The following is a 24548-nucleotide window of genomic DNA, read 5'->3' as shown; positions in this document are numbered from 1 at the left end:
GGATTGATATTTGAATCAAAATGTTTTTAGGGTGCATATGGGGTTTTTTGCCTTGTTTTGTTGTTTTTTCCCCCATTTAAACCTTCATCCTGTTTTCCTTATGCTAATTAGAAGTATTTCTAAAATAAAATCCTAGTTTAGAATGCACAAAATAGTGAACCCCAACCTGCCAGCAGCTACCTCAGGCAATCACACAAATTTCTAAGGGAGGGCTGTGCCTGCTGCAGGAGGTCAGAGAATCTCTTAATTACAATTTGAAGAGAGCAATATGAAAATAGAGTTATCAGTGCTTGCTTCTTTGCCTTTGCACCACTTCTATCTGAACTTTCACACTTTAAGGTATTCTCATTTTAAGAAAAATGAGAAAGCAATTTAGTGTTGAAGGCAGAGATGACAAAATCGTGTGTGGGCCTCTGTCTGCTTTTCATGGTTCCACAATTCCCAATAAATAAGGTCAAGCACTGTTTCCTTTGAGGTGAATGAATCCATCATTCTCAAAGATCAGATAACTGTTGCACAACTTTCCCAAATTTTCCTCTTTGTTCTGCTATCCCAGTGTTCTGCTCAGTTCTCATTAATGATTTGTAAGACATTGCCAGCTGTAAGCTGTTATACAAGATCATTCAACCCAGAGGAAAAATGAAGTTTTCAGATATTTGAAGAAGGGAGAGCCTTTCAAACACGCAAAATATTTTGTATTAAAAATAAAAATAAATTATATTCCTTTATATTTGGTAGGAATAGAGTATGAAGAGAAATATTAACATTCAAGTAGCAATCAGAAGTTAAGGTTGGATAAATTAAAAAAATCTAGATTTTCTTCATATCTATAGAAAAGGAAATGCTACAAAATAGATTTAGCATGCTTGAGAACTAAATAATTCTTTATGAAGATTAAGAAAAGATATATTTCATGTTCAGGTAGCTGAAATGAATGGGTGTCATCTCTGGCTTCTGTGTATTACTGGTTAGATCTTGGTATTTCTGTGGAAGGATAAATAGAATATTTATATGTTGCTGTGATGTTGTCTGTCATTAGTGTTACAACTCATTTTGTGGGCAAATATTCTAGTGGGAGATTGCAGGCTTTACTGGAAGTATTTTAATAAACACAGGATGGATTTCAAGTTTGAAACTTTATCCTTTGCAGAGCTACAGAATGAAAATACAAGAGTGTCAGAAGTTTGGGAGGAATATTTTTGTGTTTTGTAATGTTAAATATTTTTAATTGTTTGCCAGTGCAATATCACAATCAAAGTATTGTAGACTGTAATATTGAAAAATAACATGGAAAAAATACTTTGGAAGAAAACTTCTTGCAGTTGTGACATTGGCAGAGAATGAGGAACAAACACAAAAGGCAGAATTGCAGTGACCAGATTTTTGAGTGCACACAACTGAGCTGCAACACCAATCTTGATACTCAAATGTCATTTTATCAGTCTGGTACCAGAGCCACACCTAGAACAGCAGAGAAAATGCAGCAGTTTGTCCCAGGGCATCAAATTAACACCTCTAATTTGTGGTTGAGCAGCAGAGGAACCAGGTTGGTTGGAGCTGCTGTTTGTGTCAGTCATCTGCAGCCCTTGGGTTGCCATGAGAGCAGAGTGAAGCTGCTCTGACTTGTTATGACTTTGCCTAAAGGAAATTTAAAAATTTTCTAGTGCAATATCACAGTGACATGTAATTTTAAATATGTCACTGAGGCTTTTACAAAGCAAACTTTGGGGTTTTTTTTCCCCCAACGAAAATGTCACTGATAACTTTTTAATTTACTTCATCTCAGTCCTTAGAAGCTGAACCAGCTATTCAAGAATTGCTCACAGAAAACATCGAGGCAGCTCCTTCCTGCTGGAGGAGTTCAGGGTATTCATGTATCTCTAAGAGGGTTTGCTTCCAATTCTCCTCTGTAAATAGGAAAGCTCATTGAAAATATCCAATAAGAAGGAAATTTCCCTCAGTTTAGCACTAAAGGCTTTGTAATGTTTTACCACATATGAGTAGCATCCAATCCAGTTCATCAGTAGGTAAAAATTTAAATCAAAGTGTAAAATGTTCCTAAATTATTATATGTAAATATAACTTTTGAGAAATACATATTTTGTACATTTTTTGAATCAGTATTCTAGTGGTTTACTGTGATCTGTTCAGTCCTTGAGATTCAGTGCACTAATACCCCCTCTTGTGACACCTTCTGAATTTTATATTTTTTTAACTTTACATGACAGTTTATACACTGCCTATTTTAATTTAACCCAATTTAAGGTGTGAATGTATAAATAGAAGCTTAAAGACTGCTATGAGAAAGAAATTACTCCTGAAAGTAACACTTCAAATATTATGGTTGCTTGTCCTTAAATAAATAATTATCATTAATTTAGTGGGATTTTTTTTTTTCCATTTCGAGTCTTTGTTTGCAATGCTGTAAATATTTTTCACCTTAATTACAGATAAAAAAACTTGTGGACCTCATGAGTTCCAGTGCAAAAACAACAACTGCATTCCAGATCACTGGAGATGTGACAGCCAGAATGATTGTGGAGATAATTCTGATGAAGAAAACTGTAGTAAGTAACTTTTTACCTTAGTCCATGTTAGAACAGAGTCAGGTTAGCAATGTGCAAGAGGAAACTTTTGAATTGTGGTAAAACACACTTGTGTATTTTCATTCAACACCCTCTGATCTGCTGAAAATCAGATGACCACAATTGAAAATCTCTAGCTGTAATTTTCCAATTCTGTTCACACTTACAAAGGGCTGTATTCAGCTATGGAAAAATGCCCTGACCTCCAACTGCTCAGTAATCTGGTGAATTAAATATAAATATTGCAATTAGTTTACCTTTATCAGTTAGTTACATACCACGTTTCTTATCTCTGAAAAATAACCATAAACAATGTGCAGAGGTAAAGTGGTGAGCATTTGTTAACAAGAAATTTTGATCAAACACTGCCTGCTCATTATGTTCATTCTGAGATGATTTGCCTTGTTTCATATTGAGAAGTCAATTCCTATTGCATTTAATTGCATTGAGAGGTAGAAATAGTTATTTAAAGTAGCTCAGGTACCCAATTCTCTCCTACCCAGGAGGAACCTGAAGGCCTAATAAATCTCTGTAATATCACTTTCAGGGAGTTAATTTCCATCTGGTTCTCAGGAAGAAATGAGAAATCTGTAATGTTTTTTATCAAATAATTATAGTCTTTATAAAATATTTCAAGAAGGACATTCCCCAAACAGTTCTGAAATGCCTTCTCATGACAATTGCTGTGGTTTTTTTCCTTTTTAACTCAGAAATGCACAAAGTTAATATTTTTTACTTGCACATAATCTTAAATACACATTCCTGATTATATATCATGAGTGTCTTCAAGGTGATAATCTAGAAAGCTTAATAAATTAGAATTCCTAATGCTGAGTAAATGCTGCTGCCCCTTTCTCCAGTTCAAGATGTGGTGCCCTAGGTACAGAGTGTCTCATTCAGCTTGGGAGGTTAAAGTGGATTTGTCTGCCTGGTAATTGCTACCTGCATTTGAAAATGTTGTGAGTTTTGTTACTGCAAGCAGCAGTGCTGTGGGTTTCATATGCAAGTGTTGCATAAAAAAGGGAAAATGTCATGAGGCTCAGTAATCACTCAGAGCCTTTTGTTGTTATACTCCAGCGGCATTGGCACATGAAAGGTTTTCTTAGCTTTGTGGGAGATTTTACTTAGGAATTGATTATTAGTGTCAGTTTTCTGTATTAAAAAAACCAAGAAATTATTTTATGTTCTTTTATTCTCATAGAAATCAAATAGAGAGTCATAGTTTTGCTGTGGTGGTGTTAATCTACAGGACTGGGCAGTCTGCTGAAAATTTGGGAAAAAAAGGCAACAAAACAAAAATGTCCACAAAATACTATTGCAAAATATCTGGAATTAGCTATGTGCATGACACAGCATTAATTCTCTTCCTTAAAGTTCAGATTATCAAACTACAAAATGATGCTGAAATGTTCAAATAAAGAGAGAGAAAAAATCTCAAGTTTTAAAAACAATTAAATTATGAAATTAGCCAACTTTGTGTCCATATCAATAACTAAGTTATGCATTCAGTTCTTGGTTGTTCTCTAGACTTGAAGATAAAGAAATCTGTAATTAATTGTAATGGATGGAATTAGTGAGTTGAGAGTTCCCAGATATAGAAGGTGAATGAAACCAAAGGGTGTTAGGGGTTTTTTTTTCATTTACTTTTGTGTGTCAAATGCATACTTAAATTCTAGCTATGGATTCTAATGCTTAAATTAAACACAGTAGGCTGGCACAGTTTTAAAATCCAGAAACTTGGAAGCCCTGGGACAGTACATAATAGTGTTCTGCTGTTTGAAATAGTCATATAAAATTTTTATGGGCCATCAAGCCACTTACAGAATAAGTGTAATGAAACAAATATATATGAAATTAGAACTTCAAAAGCATTTGACAAAATATGTTACATTGCAGAGTGAGATAAATTGTTCATGGCATCCATGAATATAATATACAAAGAGCTGTCAGGGAGCTATATCAGAAAATGAGTTGTTTCTCAGCAATGCAGAAAGAGTTCACTGAATTATAGAAACTCAGCTCAAGCATTTACACTTTTCTATATAGTTTCTTCACATGCAAAAAATTCACTCTTCTGGTCATATCATAAGTGAAAAAATACATGTTAAAAGAAGTCTGTATGGGTGTGAAAAATTATTAGTGCTGTCATGCAAATCATTGTTATCATTAAGAGTTTGGTGTTTGGCTGTATTTGTCTTACAGACTATTGTTTTTTAATTATATTTGAACACTGTGAAATAAGAGTTATTAGCATGGATATTGGTACATAATAAGAAATGTAGGATACATTGGGGAAATTTGCTTTCAGTTTATTTGGATTAAAAAAAAAAACTGCAAAAATTGTGTTTCCTCTCTCAGAAAACTCCAAAAAAGGAAAATTCCTTAGGAATTAATCTTACTCTATCTAACTATCTTATTCCTGCTAAAAAAGAAGGCACCAGTAATTTTTTTTTAATTTAATGTGATTAAGGAAAATATAATGTACTATAAACATTGAAGCAAAGCAAACATAATAATGTTGTAGCAAGACATTAATTCAATTAGTGTGAAAATATTCGTGTTGCTACAAATTCTTCCTGATGTTCTTTTGTTGCTTTGAGTTGTTCTTCAAGTTACCAAGAAAACAAATTATGTAAGTTTGTCCTGGCATAAGTTTGTATCCCAAATGTTTTTCCTGGGAAGGAGTTTCAGTGTTTGGTAAAGCAGAGGCTAAAGAATGCTGTCCTTCATGGGTTCTACAGAAGTCTGTTAATTCCTTTAATACTGTTTTTTATTAATGCTCATTCCTTTCTAACAATCTGAGCACTTATGGAAAAGTACTTTTCTGAGTTCAAGTTCATATGGAAATCACAGAGCTGGATCCCAGCAGCAGAAGAAATATTTTTTGCAACCAGAGGATTGAGTACTTAGCTCTTCAGCTTTTCGTGTACAGCATCAAATCTCTGTTTATAAATAATTTATTAGCAGTATAGCAAAAGTATTTACTTGTGTTTTTTCAATCAATATAGAAACATGACAAATGTTTGGTTTGGGGTTTTTTTTTGGTTTTTTTTTTTCCTTGTGATTTACTTTTTCCACAAAGTATCTCCTTCATATTTCACATATTTTATCATATCTTGAAGTTCTCCTTCTTGCCCTATTGAAAACAAACAAAAAAAAAATCAAATATCAGGGATTTGCTAAAGCTTACACTTTGAAAAAAAATTCAGGTAGTGTACATATAATCTGAGTCCACATAGATTCCAACCTTTGATTGCTGAATATAATATTTCTGGAGAATTTATGCAGTTGCTGTAGATGTGCTTTTAAAATTACTTTCCTACAAATAAAAAATTAAAATTTGTGGCTACCTGAAAAATGAGATTTCTCTTTAAAAATTTCAAACAGAATAATTTTGAATCTTTTTATGAAGTAAAGAGTAGAAAAGACAGTGGAAAAGTTGATTAAAACTACTACTTTCCTGAAACAGTTTTTGACTTTTATAAATCTTGGGGGAAAAAAACCAAAGAAACAAAACAAAACAAAGGGTTTATGTGTAAAATATTTAAAGAAAATTCTAATAAACCTAGGGTTATTTCTTTTCCTTTTTCAGAGCCTCAAACATGCACCTTGAAAGACTTTCCTTGTGCAAATGGAGATTGTGTTTCAGCAAGATTCTGGTGTGATGGAGACTATGACTGTGCAGATGGCTCAGATGAGGTAGGCATCTTCCAGAAAAAGTATTTCTTTAGAGAATTAGTAGTTTTCTATTGTTGGAGAATTATTCCTGTGTAGAAATTTTCTAAAAGGCAGCAGTGGGAACTCTACATGTGAATCCATGTATGCTAATATCATTATAATAAATTATTTAATATTTTCAATTAAATTATTAATTAAATTTATTAAAAATCAATTAAAACCAAACCTCTTGATGTAATTATTCTAAAAAGAGAACATGCAAATGAATGAAGTAAAGTTTAAGAGTATTCTACATCCTCTTGTCCCAGCAATGATTTGAACCTCTTCCCATCCTGGAAATACTTTGTATCCTGATTGGGAAACCATTCTTTTTACACACACACTGATTTGTTTTGAAAGATTTTTTTGAAGGAAGAGTCAGAAGCTCACTGGATAATATTTTGCTGGTTTTCTGTTCTTTTATTTTCTTTTTTCCCCTCTCCTTTCCTGTCAGTGCTAGCCCTCAGCTGTTTCCCAGCCATTCAGAGGGCGTGAGCCACCATTTTAAATCCCATCCACAATTTCATTTAATTTCACAAGACTTTAATTACTCTATATTTCATACCATGTGGATTTATGGGCTGTAACTTCTGTCACCTGCATATTTACCAATGTTTATATTAAACTCTTGATCTTGTTTGTTGGTTGTTTGCTTTGTACCAGAGGTATTGTGAAACAGGCTGCTCTAGGGATCAGTTCCAGTGCTCCAATGGCCAGTGCATCTCTGCAAGATGGAAATGTGATGGTCACGAGGACTGCAAACTTGGGGATGATGAGAAAAATTGTGAACCAGGTATTGTTTTAAATAATGCTGAAAGAAATATCATTTGAAGCCAGGAATGAATCAGAGTGAAGGAAGAATATAGCTCATCAAATCAAGATTTCTTGGGCACTAGTAGTTGCGAGAAAGTGAAAAAAAATCTGAAATACTTTATCTTTTGGGTTTGCATCATTGTGTCTTCCTACTGTGTTTTGAAAACCCTACTTACATACAACTCTGCAGAGTGAAGCTTGTTGTGGCATAGGTATTTAATTATTTTGAATTGTGATTTGATAGTAAATACTCAACAGATAAAGTTCTGCTTTAAAAACATCAGTAAATCCTGGAATGTCCTGAAATGTTTTTTTTTTTCTTGTCTTCACTCAAAGTCTTATGCAAAGATTTTTTTCCACTAAACTATTATTATTGTTATTTTATTTCTGATTTCTTGGAAAACACAGTTGTTTATTTTTGCAGGAATTTTCCTAAAATTTTTTGTAAGCTAGATGTAACTGATAAAAGCCTATGACAAAACTCTCCTGATTTAAAGCACAGCAAAAAATATCCACTTTTATATTAAAATATCCTGCTTAATATTTATGGATTTTTATTGTAATTAGGTATACTTTCCAAGAAGATTGTTTCCTAAAAATTTAGCTTATTCAGTTATAAATTAACTACATTTAGCTAAACTCTAAGCCCATTTTAAAGAATGCAATTTTAAAAATATACTCATTCTCTGAATATATGCATGTGTGTAGTTGCCTTTGTTATGAAAAATAAGGAAAGAAACAAAATTAAACTTCTGAGTGGAACAACACAAATACCTTTTCACTAACATTATACCATTTATTTAGGATGCCACAATACAGATTTGTCAAATATTTTGTTGTTGTTTGCAGAAGTGCTTAGACACAAATTTGCTCACTATATTAACCAGAAGAAAACATTAAATTATAAATCAATGTACAGTAGTTTCACGAATACAAGCCGCACGGATTATAAGCCGCACCCCCGGTGCCTCGACAATGTTGCTGTCTTTGTCAATAGATAAGCCGCACCCCGAATATTAGCCGCACTTTCGTTCGTCGCGAGAATCCGTGCGCAGCTTTCACAAATTGGCCAATTAGTAAGAGGATCGCGGCATAGCGGGCTTTACTGGCTCGGGGCGGGGCCAGGCAGGCTCGGCCCGCTCATGGTTGCCGACGGGGCCGGGTGGCCCAGCTCAGCGCCACGGCTCGGCGGGGCTGGCCGGGTGGTGCTGCCGCCGCCGCCGGGCTCGCTGGCCCCCCTCTCCCGTCAGCACCGCCCCGCTGCCGCGTTCGCTCGCCCGGCTGGCAGGGCTGCCGCCGCCGGGCTCGCCGTCCGCCCCGCTGCCGCTTTCGCTCGCCCCGCGCCGCGCCTCGCGAGCGCCGCGCCCGCCCCGCGGCGCTTTCGCGGCTCGCGGCTCGCGGCTCGCGGTTCGCGGCTCGCGGCTCGCGGTTCGCGGCGGCGCTTTCGCGGCTCGCGGTTCGCGGCTCGCGGCTCGCGGCTCGCGGCTCGCGGCTCGCGGTTCGCGGCTCGCGGTTCGCGGCTCGCGGTTCGCGGCGGCGCTTTCGCGGCTCGCGGTTCGCGGCTCGCGGCGGCGCTTTCGCGGCTCGCGGTTCGCGGCTCGCGGCGGCGCTTTCGCGGCTCGCGGTTCGCAGCTCGCGGCGGCGCTTTCGCTCGCCGGGCGGCGCTTTCGCGAGCGCCGCTTTCGCTCGCCCCGCCGGCAGGGCTGCCGCCGCCGCCACCACGCTCGCCGGCCGCCCCCTCCCGTCTGCACCGCCGCCGCGTTTCCTCGCCCTGGCCGGCACTGCAGGCCCCCGCACCGCCGGGCTCCCCCACGCTGCTGGCCCCGATTCTGCTGGGCTTCCCCCGCTGCCAGGCAGCCCCACCCGCCGGCCTTCCTGCTTCTGCCATGCTCCCCTGCACTGCTAGCCCCAGTTCTCCCGGGCTCCCCCGCCCTGCTGGCCCGGGCTCTGCCGCCCTCCCTGCCCCGCCCTGCTGGCTCAGGCTCTGCCGCCCGCCCCCACACTGCTGGCCCCGCCTCTGCCAGGCTTTCCCACCTCTGCCGGGGCCGGCCGGGCTCCAGCTTGGCTTGGGGCTGCCGCGGGCTCTCACTTCCGTGTTGGCAGCTTTTAGAATTTTGTTAATAGATTAGCCGCCCCGGAATATTAGCCGCACTTCCGGGTTTCCACCAAAATTTTGGTCAAATTGGTGCGGCTTGTATTCGTGAAATTACTGTATTCATAAATTGTCTTTTTCTTAATGCTAAAATGTGTGTTTGTAACCAGCATCTCCAACCTGCTCTTCAAGTGAGTACGTGTGTGCAAGTGGAGGCTGCATCTCAGCGTCTTTGAAATGCAACGGGGAGCTGGACTGTGCTGATGGGTCTGATGAGGTACCTGACACATTTCTGGTGATTTGGGGTTTTTGTAAATGTGTTAGGTCTCCAAATAATTGTAAAGACAAATAGTTTTCTTGCATCCTTTGAGTACTGTCAGATGTCTGTGTGTTTCTGTGCTCTCTGGACAGGTTTTGGAGTGCAGAAATTGGTTTCCCCGAAGTCAAACCCCAAGCATGGTTCTGGGGTGGTGTCCATCAAGGGCTGCTCCCTCCTGGCAGCACAGACAAGCTGTTGTTGCTCTCACCCATTAAGCCACAGCTCATGTGTGTGTTCCCACAGATGGACTGTGTGACAGAGTGTAAGGAAGATCAGTTTCGGTGCAGAAACAAGGCGTACTGCGTCCCTGTGCGATGGCTCTGTGATGGGATCCATGACTGCGTGGATGGCAGTGATGAAGAAAACTGTGACCAAGGCAAGAAACACTTCTCTAAAAAAGTTTATTGGGCTTTTTATGAACACACACATTGCAAGTTAGTGGTACCCTGGCCATTGTGAGGTGAGAAAGGAAAGTTGTGTGACCTCTCTGACAAAGACAGAGCAGCAGTTTAACAAGTGATCTGCAGGAATAAGCAAAACAGGCTGTTTATGACTTGCTCTCCTTTCTGTTTCCCTGCCCAGTGATGCAAAGGTCATGTTGTTACTGGAAGCATATTCTTTTTCATCAAGGAAATCAACAGTAAATCTGATTAATTTAAACTTTTACAGGCCACAATAAATTACAAAGCCATGCACAATAAATTACACAGCTGTGCAATATAATGAACAATTGCTAAATAAGTCATCTTAAGAGCCCAGGTTTTTGTTTATTTCAGAGACTTATAGAACACTTTGGATTGGAAGAGACCTTAAAATTCATGGAGTGAGAGCCCTCTGCCATGTGCAGGGACACCTTCCACTGTCCCAGCCTGCTCAAGCCCCATCCAGCCTGGCCTTGGGCACTTCCAGGGATGGGCATGCCAAGCTTCTCTGGGCAACCTGTACCAGTGCTTCACCTTCTTTTTTGTGTTTGTCCAGGAGCAACTTGTTCACCCACAGAGTCCTGGCACGTTTTGACTTGTTCTTTGTTGGGATACATCACTCCTGGGTTTGGATGAGGTGATGCTTGGATACCAGCCAGGCTCTGCTGGGTCCCTCTTCCCTCCAGGGCTTTCCAAGCATTCCTGGAGGAGCCAAAGTGTGCTGTCCAGGAGCCCAGTGCAGGGAGCTCGCTCTGCACCCTCCTTGCAGCCCTAAGGGTCTTGAACTCCCCCATTCCATGGCCACTACAGCCCAGGCTGCTCTTGAGCTTCACATTCCTCACCAGCCCCTCCTCTACATCAAATTCAATAAGTTTTTTCCTAAAGAATAATTTTAGTTGGCATTTTGTCATCTTGGGTTTTTTTTTCCTGGATTTTTTTCCTTTCTTTTTCTTTAAAGTGGGTAATTCAGTGTGTTAGCTATCTACAGTTACATGTTCTGTGCATAAATTCAAAGCATAATGAAGTACAGTTATATGTGATAATAATCAGATATGAAGCAAATGTAGTAAAACATCCTTTCCTTGTTTTAAGTCTATTGCACCATACAAAAGACTAAAGGGGGAAAAAAATTATGTCATATGGGGATGATTAAGTTTGAAAGAGAGACCAGAAAATTCAGAGAATATGAAAAATATTCCAGAGATGTTGAAGACATCTGAAGACAGATAACAAAGTTAAAACTAACTAACTAAATAAATAACAACCATCTAGTCCATTGTAAAATTGCTTTTAAAATATCTGGACTGTATCTCTTTAAAACCCAATGAAGTGTAAGTAAATAGCAGCACACTTATTTTATCTGATGCCCACATTATTCTTGGGGTAGCATAATGGAGCTTCTGTGAACTGAATATTGCTTATAATACAATAAGAAGCCCATTCCTAGTTGGTTATTGCTCTCATACTTTGTATTTATGTCACAATTATGATTCTGTTGCAGAAATCTATTTTATAAAGGAATTATGACAGGCAGAGCAATCACATGAAACAAATGCCAGTTTATCTCACTAATAAGTAATTTTTTTCATCTTTGGAAATACAGCAAACACAAATGGAGTTTTATTCTACAGCATTCTAAAATAATATCCATAATATTTATCTGTAGCCCACTGTGCATGTTTACAAAAATAACTCTCTTCAATCTTATTAAACAACTAGAATGATGGTTATATTGTGATTGCACACACTATTATTTGGATTCATGCCTTTCATCATGAAGAGTACTTGAATTTTATATATTTTCCTTGGATAATTATACAGGGTATTTTTGTTAATGTTCATAAGTTATATTTGCCATGGGAGTGAATTATACCTGGTAGCACAGTGTGAGAGTTCGAACATCCTTTTATGCAATGGGCATTTCATGGAAATTAGTTTTTTGGGGGAAAAAAGTTCAGCCATTCTGAACCTTTATAGCAAAAGAAAGCCTTCTGTTGATTTTAATGAGGTGTGAACAGGGCACTGAATGAACGAGTAAAAAGCCACTGAAGCCTGATCTAGCTCTTAGAGTGGGTGTAATGCATTGAGGTAAGCCACAGTGAGAGTTTGGGCATTGTATAAAATGTCATTGTTTCCTCCTCTGCAGGTACACAGTGTTATTTCCTTTATACTCCACTACTCTCAGGAAACTGAAAATCCAGTTACTAAAAAAAAAATATTTTATAGGAAATTAATTGCAAGAATTTTCTATAACTTTGTTGATTGGTAGTGATAAAATTTAGTCATAACTGGGAAATAAATTCTTTCTTACCATGACGCACATTAAAACTGAATCCACCTTGAACTAATTTTTAAAGCCTGAGAGCACTCTGCCCTAAAACATCTTCCCTCACCCTGTGTTCCTTTTTGTTAGATGACTCAGAGCAGATGGAAGATTTTATTCTTGCTGCTTTCTGTGTTCAATAAATATCCTGAACAGAGGGAAAGATCCTGTCAGAGGTCACTGAATTTTATCTGTTCTGTGCCCACGGGGCTGGACCTTTCCTAGATGCAGTATTTAGAGGTGCTGGGGATTTTACAAACCTGGCCAAGCCTGTTGCTGCTCAGGAGAAGAAAAAGATGCTGCCTCATGGCTGATGGGCTGCAATCACTTTGTCTCTGATGTGACTCAGAGAGTGGAGTAGGAATAAGCAGAGGATCAGGATTTGTGTGGAACAAACCTGGACTGAAGTGGCTTTTCACATGTTTGGCCCTATTTCTGTTCTTATCATTCTCTGATGGCCCAAATTACTGGTGTAGCAGCCCAGCCTTTGCTGAGAGATTGCATCACCAAAGAGAGTTGGAGGCAGGGAATTTAAAGATCTCCTGGCTAAATGTAGATTGAGCAAGCTGGTCACTGGTTTGGTAATTCCCAGCAAGCAACCAGGAGCAAGAAGTGTTTGTCAAGGAAGAGATTTCTAAATGAATATTTCTCTAAGGAAAAGATTTTTGAATGAGTATTCCTCTGCCTCTCCAACCTGTTCCTTTGGGACCTGTAAATTTAGTTATGCTACCTGTTTGCTTTCTGCAAATATTATGTGATAAGTGGTTGTAGTGGTTTTATCAAAAACTGACATTCTTTTGTCTTTTTGTTTTCCTGCTTTTTTGTTTTTCTCTCATCTTTTCATCTTCCCAGGGGGAAATATATGTAGAGCTGATGAATTTTTGTGCAACAATTCCCTCTGCAAACTACATTTTTGGGTTTGTGATGGTGAGGATGACTGTGGAGATAACTCTGATGAAGTTGCTGAAATGTGTGGTATGGCATTATATTTTTCAGAGTTTTTTGCATAATAAGCCAAGACTGACATTTAAGATGCTCAAATATATAAAGGCATGTGTAACTTAAATTTTGTTTTGCTTTTAGAAGATAAGCTTGAAATATGTGATATGGTTTCCTTTTGTTATTGCTTTTCACGTAATTTCAGATATTTGCTATTTTTGAGAAATGAAACTTTTCTGTAGGAAACCCACTGAGGGAGGGAAAAACTACTTGTATGATATAATATTGAGCATCATTACACTTCCTACTTATTTTGCCTTTTTTTGCCATATTTACTGGTTCTCAAAAAAAGGAGTAAATCACCCTTAGCGCACAAAATCTCTAAACGAAGAACTCAGAGTGCCAACCCGTATCTGGCTTTGATGTGTCATTAAAAAAGGATTACTGGCTGGGTAACAGCTGATTCTTTTCTTTGCTGTGCAGTGAAGTTTCCCTGCCCTCCAACGAGGCCGTACAGATGCAGAAACAACAGGGTTTGTCTGCGGCCCGAGCAGGTTTGCAATGAGGTCGATGACTGCGGCGATAACTCGGATGAAGATCACTGTGGTAGGTGAAATTACCTTTCAAGGCGTTCAGATCAGAGAAAACACCTTGAAGGCAAACTTTGTCACACAGATCTGCTTGTCCTTCAGTAAAGCTTTGCTGGAGGTTAGCAGATCAGAATTTAAAGTGAAAGAAATTCAGCTTGAAATAATTTCCCGTTGCTTAATGCTTCGTGGTCGTTCCCATTTGTATGTGTCTAAAATGATCTGAGAATTTTGAATGCTGATTTATTTTTCTCTTATTAATCTTTAATTATGTAGATAAAATCACATATAAAGCCAGACCATGTAAAAAAGATGAGTTTGCTTGCAATGACAAGAAATGCATTCCCATGGAGCTGCAGTGCGATTGGTTTGACGACTGTGGAGATGGCTCAGATGAGCAAGACTGCAAAATAAGTGAGTTGGGCTGGCAAGATCTGCTTTCTTCATTGTAGCAGAAAGGAAACAATTAACTGAGACATTAATCTGTGTAAGATCTATTGAACAGTACAGAGCTCAACTTAATGTAGTTCCTTCTTTTAGTTAAAAATGGAATTCTGTACCATAAGAGCAAGGCAAATTTTATAGCAATTCAAGTTGTACAGGTTTTTTGGTGTAGTTATGAGTTCTTTAGGAAATTTAAGTACAAGCTGATTGTATTTTGTTTCATATTTGCAACAAGAAAAAATTTAGTATTACATTCTTGATGGAAAATGTATCTCAGTAAAATACTGTCATTACATAAAATAAAGTACATTAAATAGTATAGATGTAGATAAACACTGTAATGTCATTTATTTGTTACAAATTTACCTGATGCTCTTTAAACAGAAAGATGAATTTGTTTGTTGTTATTACTTTAGGCCTCATTTTTAAGTTTTAAACAAATCAGGGGGTTTTTTAGACATTTTGCTTATATTTAGGTGTTGCTGAATATACATGTGAAGATAATGTGAATCCTTGTGGAGATGATGCATTCTGTAATCAAACAAAATCATCACTTTTGTGCCAGTGTAAACCTGGATTTCAGAGAAACAGGAGGAATAGACAATGTGAAGGTACAGATATTTTTCATCTTCCCTTGCTGTAAAGTATTAGAAGTCAATTTTGTTGTCAATTTTCTGTGCTGGAGAAGGAGATACAGCTCATGTTTGTTTTTTTGTTTTTTTTTTTTTTTCCCACAGAGTAAAAGCTGTTTGATAGCTGTGGGAATAAGATATTAATAAATAAATAAATAAATAAACAAACAAAAAACCCTCCCAGAAAAATCCCTAACAAGACAACTTACCCCCCACAAAAAACCAAAAAACCCACAAAAAGGATTTACATTTTACCTGGAGAGGTTATCAAAGATTTAACATTAGTTGTGAATGTCAAAAGGTTCAAGTCAGACTATTAAATAATTTAAGGAGTTAATGGGTTTTTTTAAGGTCTAGTAGATTATTTAACATTAGTGTTGAGGTTTGCATATGAGAATATTTTGAGATGCTTAAAATAATGAAGATGCATAATACAAAATTGAAATCAAAGTAAACAAATAGTGAAATTCCTTAGAAAATGTAGTCTTAAAATGGTTAGTAGGAAAATGTTTATGAGTGTCCTTTGTTCATCTGCTTTATTCCATGATTGTATGAACATATTAAATAATAGTGTACTAAACTACAGGTACATAAATTACACTTTTTTCTTCATAGATATCAATGAGTGCATGGTATTTGGTGCCTGCTCCCAGCACTGCCACAATTTAAAGGGCTCTTACAGATGTGCATGTGAGAAAAATTATAAGGAGAGGAATAACAGTTGCATAGCAAAAGGTAAGGCTGTAAAAATCAAAATAGACAGTACTGTCATTTGTTATATAGGTTTTCCATAATATTTGAAGAAAATTTTCCATGGGAAGATCATTAATGAGTCATTAGTATTTCACAGGCATGGGCTCTCTCAGGGTTTGGCACCATTACCAGTTACCAAAGAAATCAGATTATGACATGGGAACAAACAGGGTTCCTAATTGAAGATAATGGTTTGTTATTATAGGAACACAGACAAAATTCTGAGGGCTTGTAATTTAAAAATCTGCAATCATTATCCTAAATCTGAATTCTCCACAAGCCTAATTTCCATTGTAATACAGTTCATGCTTCCTTCTTTCCCTCACTGATATTTGATTTAACCAAACTCCTCTTTGTTCTTGCATTTATCAGGAGGAAGGGAACTCCTAATGATATTTCATACTCGTAAAGAGGAAGTGTCTTGGACAGATATTTTAAATTGATTCTCTATGGATAAATGTGATCTGAATGGGGAAATAAAAATAATCCAAATACATTCTAAATTATCAAGCAGATTTTAAGCTTCCTCAAAACTCAATGAATTGATATTAGAGAACATTTTCTTATGAATAATATACTTTACAACATCTGGATCTAGATGGTGTCTGGCTATCAGAAATGAGGAGATGTAAGACACAGGTTCTGTTGCAGTCAATTTCAAAACTTCCCTACCTTCACTAAAGATAAAATCATTCCACTTCTAATTTACAGTTGAGCAATTAAAAACAATTAAAATTTATTGACAGCTCTTTGTTCCTTTAATATATACCTTTAGGATCCTCTAAAGACAGAAGGCATATAAAAATATGGAATTCATATGGGCTGAATGCATTATATCCTGTATTTTTATATACTGCCTAAAATGTTCAAATTCTTATATGACATACTCTTTAAAATACAGTCCTGGGTGTGTCACTGTGTGCTTGGAGAGCACTGAAGTTGGTGTGTTGATATCAGAATATCAAGAGTTGCATTTATTGCCCAGAATGTAGGTGTTTCTGCAGTCTTCAACAACCAGAAAATAATTTTAACATCAGAAATTAAATCAGCTGAACACCAAAAAGCTACTTGAGTCAAACACACTGATTTTGCATTAGTTGACATTTACCTTATTTTTGTTTCATTATAATAATCCCTAGGCTCTGAAGATCAAGTTCTCTATGTTGCTAATGACACTGACATCCTGGGTTTTGCATATCCATTCAACTACAGTGATGCTCATCAGCAAATATCACACATTGAACACAATTCAAGGATAACTGGAATGGATGCATATTTTCAAGGGGATATGATTGTTTGGAGCACTCAGTTTAATCCAGGAGGAATTTTCTACAGAAAACTTCACGACAGAGAGAGAAGGCAGAGTAACAGTGGCTTGATAGTAAGTGATCAAAATCAAAGATTAAATCACACAAATTTCATTCAATTTATTTTTCTGTTCTGACTTTTCTATAATAGCATGGGCTGATTTAGTAAATTAAAATATCTGTCTGAGAATTATTTTATTTCAGTGATATGTATGGTTATTAAAGCTTTTCTGTTCAAGACTGAAAGATTTGGTAGAGTGTCCAAGACAACACAATTGTAGGATTTAAAAACTTTCCTACAGAGAAATGAACACTTTATTAGAAGCTTGGGAAGTCTGAATACCACCAAGATTTTTTTATTTCAAGAGAGAAGAGGGAAGAATATAATATATAGAAGAAGAAAGCCATGAATTTCAAATCCTTGGAAGACAGAAAATGGGGATAGGCTAAACACAAGCCTAATTTGTACATCTAAACAATAATATTGGCAAAGTTATGAGAAATGATTAAACATTAGAACAATTAGTATTTATTCCCACTTTTGTTGAACTGCATATTATCTTATTTTGAATAAGCATAAATGTAAGCTTGGACTTTGCAACAGAAATGTGGATTTTCATAAGCATGGGTAATTTCAAAATAAGTGAAGATTGTTACTCATTTTGCCTAAGATATTTCTACAAAATTCTCTGGGAAGTGATGTTGCTGAACTGAAAATAATGATGTGATCTTTATATTGGTGTCTCTATAATGCTGTAGATTTAGATTTTGGGGGTTTTTTGTCTTTATTGATTTTGATAGCAGAGTTGAGTTTTTAGTTTTTTCTTGGCCAGTTAGAAAAAAACCACCTGTCTGGCTGCTTCATGTTTCCTTAAACTTAGGAGAGGTAACAGTGATGACCCCCCATCACATGACTGCTTTTATACACCCAGTAGAATAAACAGGAGCAGCAACAGCAGCCCAATCTTTCATCTATAATTCATACACCTCTGAAACCACTTCTGAGTGCATTCCATCCAAGGATATTTCCTCTCCAAATGAATGACACCCCTGACCTTTGACACCAGCAGGGCAAAAAGCCTCGGGATGTTGGCACCAATGGACCCTGAAGATACCTTGAGTCTGTTTTGGCACCTTTGTAAGAGTGGTTTCAAACCAGCACTTGCACCTGCCCAGCAGAAATGTCAGGATTTTGTTCAGAGAAAGTGTATGGGAAGTAGATCTGAAGTACAAAATAATGCCTAGGATCTCTAGTAGGTCAGCTGTGCCAATTGAGTTCTGCAGAAGGATATCTGTATTGGAGATGTGGAGTAATCCTACTGTAGGGTTTTTCTCATTTAAATGTGGTGCATATTTCTGCTTTTAAAATCCTGATAAACAGATCCCTGTATTGAGTTATTCATTAGAAAATAATGAATGTGTAGAATGTGAAGTTAGTTTTGAGAAGGCTGTGGTGTTATTTATTTATTTTCTTTCTTTTTCGGGGTAATCTACAGATGTGTTCTGCAGCAAGAGCATTTTGCTAACCCACTGCCTCTCTAATGGATCCAACACTTTTTTAGAGGGCCATAAAATTGACCATAAGCTTCCTTCAGGCATCTTCATAGTCCTGGGATTGAAATTTTCACAGCTGATTTTTCATTGCCTCCCTGTTTAAACTAATAGAGATAAAATATTCTTAGAATTACTATTTTCCTAACACACTGAAATATTTTTCAGTTTTTGTTCCTTTTCCACTGTTACCCTAGCATACCTTTTAGTCATTTACTTTTTGATTCAAAGAGATTGAAAAAATGATGTTTTTCGTTATACCCCATTTTCCCCTGTCTCTCCTGTTCAGGTAGGTCCTTGTGACAAAGCTTGATCCAATCCAGACAAAGCTTTTTTACAAATCTGAATGTGGAAAATGCACAGACTGAATTTGAATATATATTGAACACTTCTCGTTTATATTTGTGAAGCATTTGATTGTCATTGTGCTTTACTATTCAATTATTTTCCCTGCGTTATCTCATTAATATTCAAATATTGTTGCCTTATTTGCAGCTGATCAATAGGTTAATTGGTTTTATTGTGTTGCCTTAATGTTGCCACCAAAATTTGTTTTAAAAAGCTTGAGAATTCCTTAATTTTAACCTAAGTTTTTTAAATGGGTAAGTTTTCAAAGGTTACATTATAACTTTTATATCTAGACTTTGATATGTAAATCAGGACAGTAAACTTGAACAAAGTCACCTGCATTTTCAGGTAATTACATTAATGCAAAAATCCATCTCAACCGAAATTGCTCCATGGAATTAGCATATCAAGAGCCTTCCTCAGAGAATAGCTTTAAGTAGCTCTCCTAATTTTCTGTAAAAAGGGGTTTAAGACTGGTACAAATTCAAGCATTAAAGGAAACAGTAAATATCAACTCTTCAGAGTTTATTGACAGCTGCAGAAGAGGATTTCATCCCCACCGAGCGCAGGCAGTCCCAGTGCATTGGTGATAACTGGAGCAGCTTTTGCTCCTCACCCCTGGAGAGAGCTGGGGGAGTTACTTGGGGTGAATTCCCAACACAGTGCCACCCCACACTTCAACCCAAGGGCTCCATTTTGTGGAAGAGGACAAAGATGAACATGAAAATGATGCCACCATCTAACAGGAAGAGAAGCGTGGGTTGTGTCTTGTACCCAGTCAGTTTTTTGGCAGCCCCAGTGTTCTGAGATGCTCACAAGGACCTTTAACCATTCCTGTGCTGTATCCACTCCTGTTTCCCAACACTGGGCCCAGAGCATCCCTGTGAATGCAAGGAATTTCCAGCCTGTTTTCTCTAAGTAGCAGGAGTTTATGGTGTTACCTTGGAGCTACAGCTCTGTCTGGGTGATGTTCATATGGAATCAGTGGGTTGGGATTTATAAATGATCCTACTTTATGTAATACAAGTGTGGTTTGGTGAATCCCACCCACTGGGATGCTCATCTGTCAACAAAAATGTTGTGTTTCAGTGAGAAAAAGTATAAAAGTTATGTTGTTTTTTATTTCTTTCTACTGTTCTAGTAGTATAGCATTAGATAATGTATTATTTTTTAATGAAGATAGTAAAACATTCCTTTACTTTGTTCGACAGCAATTCCATACCCAAAATATCTGCAACATAAATAAAACACTGCTTCACATGTGCTTATGATACAAATTAGATTTGTCATTTAATCTTTATGTTAAGCATTGCAAAGGGATGTGTTCCTTCTGCATGTGCAATGTATTTTCTTCAGTCAAACTCAACTTTAGGGGATGCAAATCTGTAATCTGCCATTATATGAAAAAGGTTTCCAGATCCAAGTTGTTACTAAAACTTCTTTTTATGTTTGCTTGTTTGTTGGTTTGTTTGTTCTGTTGGGGGTTTTTTTGGGGTTTTTTTTGGTTTTTTTGTTATTAATTCTTTACCTTGAAAGCAGAATTTACAAAAGACAGCAGTTCTGATCAAAAGTCATAGAACTGACATGGTCTGTAGCTGTGCAGACACTTCAAAACTGTGAAAAGGCAATTAGGTTTCAAACCCAAATTTTTCTAATAAGTTGTAGTACATTTTATTTAGCATCAAAGTGGGCTAAAATTAGTGTAGAAAACATTAATGTGATTTTCTTCCTGCATTTTCATCCTTATTTTGTATGCAGAATTATTCTTCAAAATTAGCATAATCCAAATAAGCTTTTAGGTAAGAGCTCATTTCCAGTTAGTAATTTTACTAGACAGTGTGAGAAGATGCATGAGACCTCTGAAATATGAAAATATGATGTAGCTGAAACTTAATGAACACAACTGGAAATTACACAACCACAGCATCAGTAGTGGCTTTTTTTTTCTTTTTTCTTTTTTTTTTTTTTTTTTTTTAATCTCTTATACCAGATGGTTCCTTGACATTTCTTATGCTCATCTCCTTCTTCATTTGATCTTTAATATTCCCCCTAGCATTACTGGAATTTCACTTTCCCTGTCTGGTTGAAGAGAAAGGCTCAGTATTCTTCAACATCCCCATCCTTGCTCTTGATTTTTTGTAGGATGTCTCATCTGCTTCCAGAACCACCTTTTTTGGGAGCCATTTCTCAGTCTGCTTTGTAACTCCTATCTTGGTCTTCCCAGGCTCTCAAAAAACAGTCTTATTGTAAACTATGGGTTTGAATGGTTAAAAAAAAAAAGAAAATAATTTTTAAAAAAGATGAGAGGCTTTTCTGGCCATGACAGTTGCTTTCCTCTTAAAAGAATATTTGGTTCCAGCACTTTGCAGAAGTTTCTTGACTCAGGAGCCTGAATATGGCCCAGAATCAAAAGGAGTTTGGACTAAAACTACAATTAGTCTTACCTGAAAATACTCTTCTTTTTTTGGTAGCTGGTCCTTTCTGCGAATGCTGCTTGGATAGTAACAAAGAAAAAAAGTTTGTTATATGGAAATGCAACACTTATTAAAAATAAACTTTTTGTTATTTGTAGAAACATATGCTGCCACTGTCATCATCTCATACCAAAGAATTATGGTACAATATCTTCTTTAAAAGTCAACTGTGACCTTGTTTTTAAAGAAATTCTGTTTTTTAAATGCAGTGATTGGTTTTGCTGCTTTATTATTCCTCTAAATAGAAAAGCAAGGATCTACATATCTATAAAATAAGCCTTCTATAACATTTTTGCAGAATTAAAAGTTTATGAGCAATGAATGCTGTAAATTCAACCTTGTGGTCCTACTTTTTCACCTAGAGAATGAAATTACCTCTATTTTATGATGAAAATAGTGTATAAATGTCTTGTGGTATTAGGGAACTCTGACCCTTGAGGTTAAACAAGTTATTTTAGGATTTTCTTTCCCGGTTTTCAGTTATGTGGCTTAGTAGCATTTCATTGTTTCCTTTTTTAAGGAATATCTGGTTTTTCTTCATAATTTAACTTGATGTTGTTCTAAGTAAAAAGGCAAACCATTGTATCTGTATTTAGCTTCTGCTGGTCTTGAAGTTTTTATGATCCACTGCATTCATGTTAGAAAGAGTTGGGTAATCCTATTTTACAGGTGAAACTAATTTCTGAAGGAATTCCAGTAAACTTTAGAGAAACTTGTTTATATAGATCTCTTATTTGCAATATGAACTTCTATCCTTAGGACCATCTTTCAGAGCTAAGCCTTAATGATTATGCAAAAAAATCACTATGAAGATCCTGCAGTTGATAAATTTAATGTTATAATCAGTCAAGCCTCTTTCAGGTGTGATGATGAATATTCATGAATACTGAGGGGATTTTGTGCAGTTTTCTAAAAGCAGTGATTTTCTCTACCCTTGGCAGCCACTCCTCAGGATGGGCTCACGCTGCTTTCACTGAGGGCTTTGGGATGGAACAGATATCATGGTTCTGCATGGAATAAAATAGCTGCAAAATCCTAAAACTTCCTTTTCCTTCAGTTTCAAATTACAGCCCATAACACTTGTTGGCTTCAATATTAATAGTTCAAGTAATTTGTGCCAAAGTGACTTTTCCCTAAGATGGTGTAAAGGTCGGTCCAAAGATTGCCTGATTCTGCCTGGGTAGCCTTAAACTTGAGAAAACAGGTTTGAAGCATTGACTTGTTCTTCTGCATGGAATAGTCAGCAGATCCTTTAGAGCTGAACTCCACCAGGTGCAGTTTAGCATCTTTCCAGTGCAGTGTTTCTGAAAAAAATGACACTAATCTGTGGCTGTGCAGCTGCTGTGGAAGACCATTTCCACAAATCTGACTGCAACATCTGTTGTCTTTTAGTGTCCAGAGTTCAAAAGGCCCAGGGGCATTGCTGTGGACTGGGTGGCTGGGAACATTTACTGGACTGACCATTCCCGGATGCACTGGTTCAGCTACTACACCACGCACTGGACCAGCCTGAGGTATTCCATCAATGTGGGACAGCTGAGAGGACCAAACTGCACCAGGCTCCTCACCAGCATTGCAGGAGAACCATATGCAATTGCTGTGAATCCTAAAAAGGGGTATGTATCCTTCAACATCACTCTGATTTGGTAATTCAAATAAAATTGCAAAACAAGGCAAGAGAAACAAAATTATATCTACCAAGCTAACTTTTCCAAGTTGTTCACTTAATTTCCTGCTCAACTAAACTAAGGAATGTTAGCACTTGAGCATCAGTGAAGTGTTTTGAGGTTCTGTGTAGGCATTCAGGTTAATTTTAGTGTTTAATGTTTTCAGGATGATGTACTGGACAGTGATTGGGGATCGGTCTCATATAGAGGAGTCATCTATGGATGGCACTCTGAGAAGGATACTGGTTCAAAAGAACCTGCAAAGACCTACAGGTAAACATCTTCTTTTTCCCAAATACCTGGTACTCACAGGTTTTTTATTCACTCATCAGTTTCTCAGTTAAAAAAAAATACACCTGACAAAACGCCCAAGAAATTGGAATTTTCCTATGTCTTCTGCCTGAAGATACTTTAGTGACATCCTTCTGTGTTTTCTTGCTTTACTTCATGGTAGAAAATAGATGTTCATGGAGTTTATTAATTTTTTGTCATATATTTAACATAGGCCCGTGTAGAGGGAATGGAAAGAAAGAGTTCAAACCTTGAATATTTCCTCCCAAATAGTACTTTACTAATATTGTTTACACTGTTCTTAAATTTATTACCACATGTGGATTTCCTATTTCAAATAAGAGGGAGTGAGAGTTTGAGCATTTGGGCTTGACTTCACAGGATTTACACAGAAATGACTATCACAGGAGTGTTATATGTATAAAACAGAAATACTTATTTTATCTCTGATACCGTGGAAGACACATTGAGAATTTTAGTTATTTATTAATTTGTATTTAAATCATCTCATTAAAATGCAAAGAATAATTTAAAGCTGGAGAGTGGGGACTGCTTCTAAAACACACCCCTTACACAGAACTGACACATTGTGATTCCCTTTTACCAGAAATTATTCTCCTTAGCCATATCCCTGGATGCCAGCGTTTCTTTTAAAGATGGTTTTTTAAAATGGAGTTCTAAATGTAAACATATTTCTCTGGTCTATGAGTCAGATTTTCTCTATTTCCTCTCATCTATCTGTAGCTGATTAATTTATGACCTTTAGAGGAGTATTTTCACTGTTATGTATAATTTCTTTTGATGTATTTTTTCTGACTTACCTACTTACATAAATAGGAAGAAAAATACCTTTTTCCTTTTCTTATTAAAGATTCACTGCAACTTCAAAAGCTCAGAATGAAATTATTTTATGGCTCCAATATTTTCTTCAGGCTGAAGTTTTTGACATGACCTAAAATGGCAAATTAACCATTTAATCTTCCTCTATGAAGCATGGACTACTTGATTAAACTATTTAATTATTACCTAGAGGCTGGATGTTCATAATACCATCGATCTTTTATTCTCTTTTGTTTTCTTTTCATATAGAGATGAATATATATATATATATATATTTCTGCCAATATTGCTGTTTAAGTCTGGCAGCACTAATTTAATTAGTATAATCAGATTTTTAATTCTGTTAGAATGCATGGGAAGTATTGGTGATAAAAAATGAGAACACAGTTAAATATGCATGGAAACAGGATGCAAAGATTCCATGAATTCTGAAAGCTTTGTTTT

At 37.0% G+C, this 24548-nt stretch overlaps 1 protein-coding gene across 1 annotated transcript in view; it reads left to right on the top strand.

Annotated features, from left to right (window-relative positions):
- LRP1B (LDL receptor related protein 1B) overlaps positions 1-24548 on the top strand; it is a 470895-nt gene that overhangs the window by 400674 nt on the left and 45673 nt on the right. Inside the window, exons 66-78 of the mRNA XM_042779456.1 lie at positions 2451-2567; positions 6178-6284; positions 6966-7095; positions 9378-9484; positions 9770-9902; positions 13124-13246; positions 13694-13816; positions 14074-14211; positions 14718-14852; positions 15489-15608; positions 16766-17007; positions 22699-22922; positions 23140-23246. Of these exons, the coding sequence (XP_042635390.1) occupies positions 2451-2567; positions 6178-6284; positions 6966-7095; positions 9378-9484; positions 9770-9902; positions 13124-13246; positions 13694-13816; positions 14074-14211; positions 14718-14852; positions 15489-15608; positions 16766-17007; positions 22699-22922; positions 23140-23246 (1806 nt within the window). The remainder of the gene's footprint in view (positions 1-2450; positions 2568-6177; positions 6285-6965; positions 7096-9377; positions 9485-9769; positions 9903-13123; positions 13247-13693; positions 13817-14073; positions 14212-14717; positions 14853-15488; positions 15609-16765; positions 17008-22698; positions 22923-23139; positions 23247-24548) is intronic.

Source organism: Catharus ustulatus, chromosome 7, assembly GCF_009819885.2.
Source record: "Catharus ustulatus isolate bCatUst1 chromosome 7, bCatUst1.pri.v2, whole genome shotgun sequence".
NCBI classification, from domain to species: domain Eukaryota; kingdom Metazoa; phylum Chordata; class Aves; order Passeriformes; family Turdidae; genus Catharus; species Catharus ustulatus.
Note: the sequence above shows the minus strand (reverse complement) of the source record. Positions and strands in the feature narration are given on the sequence as shown.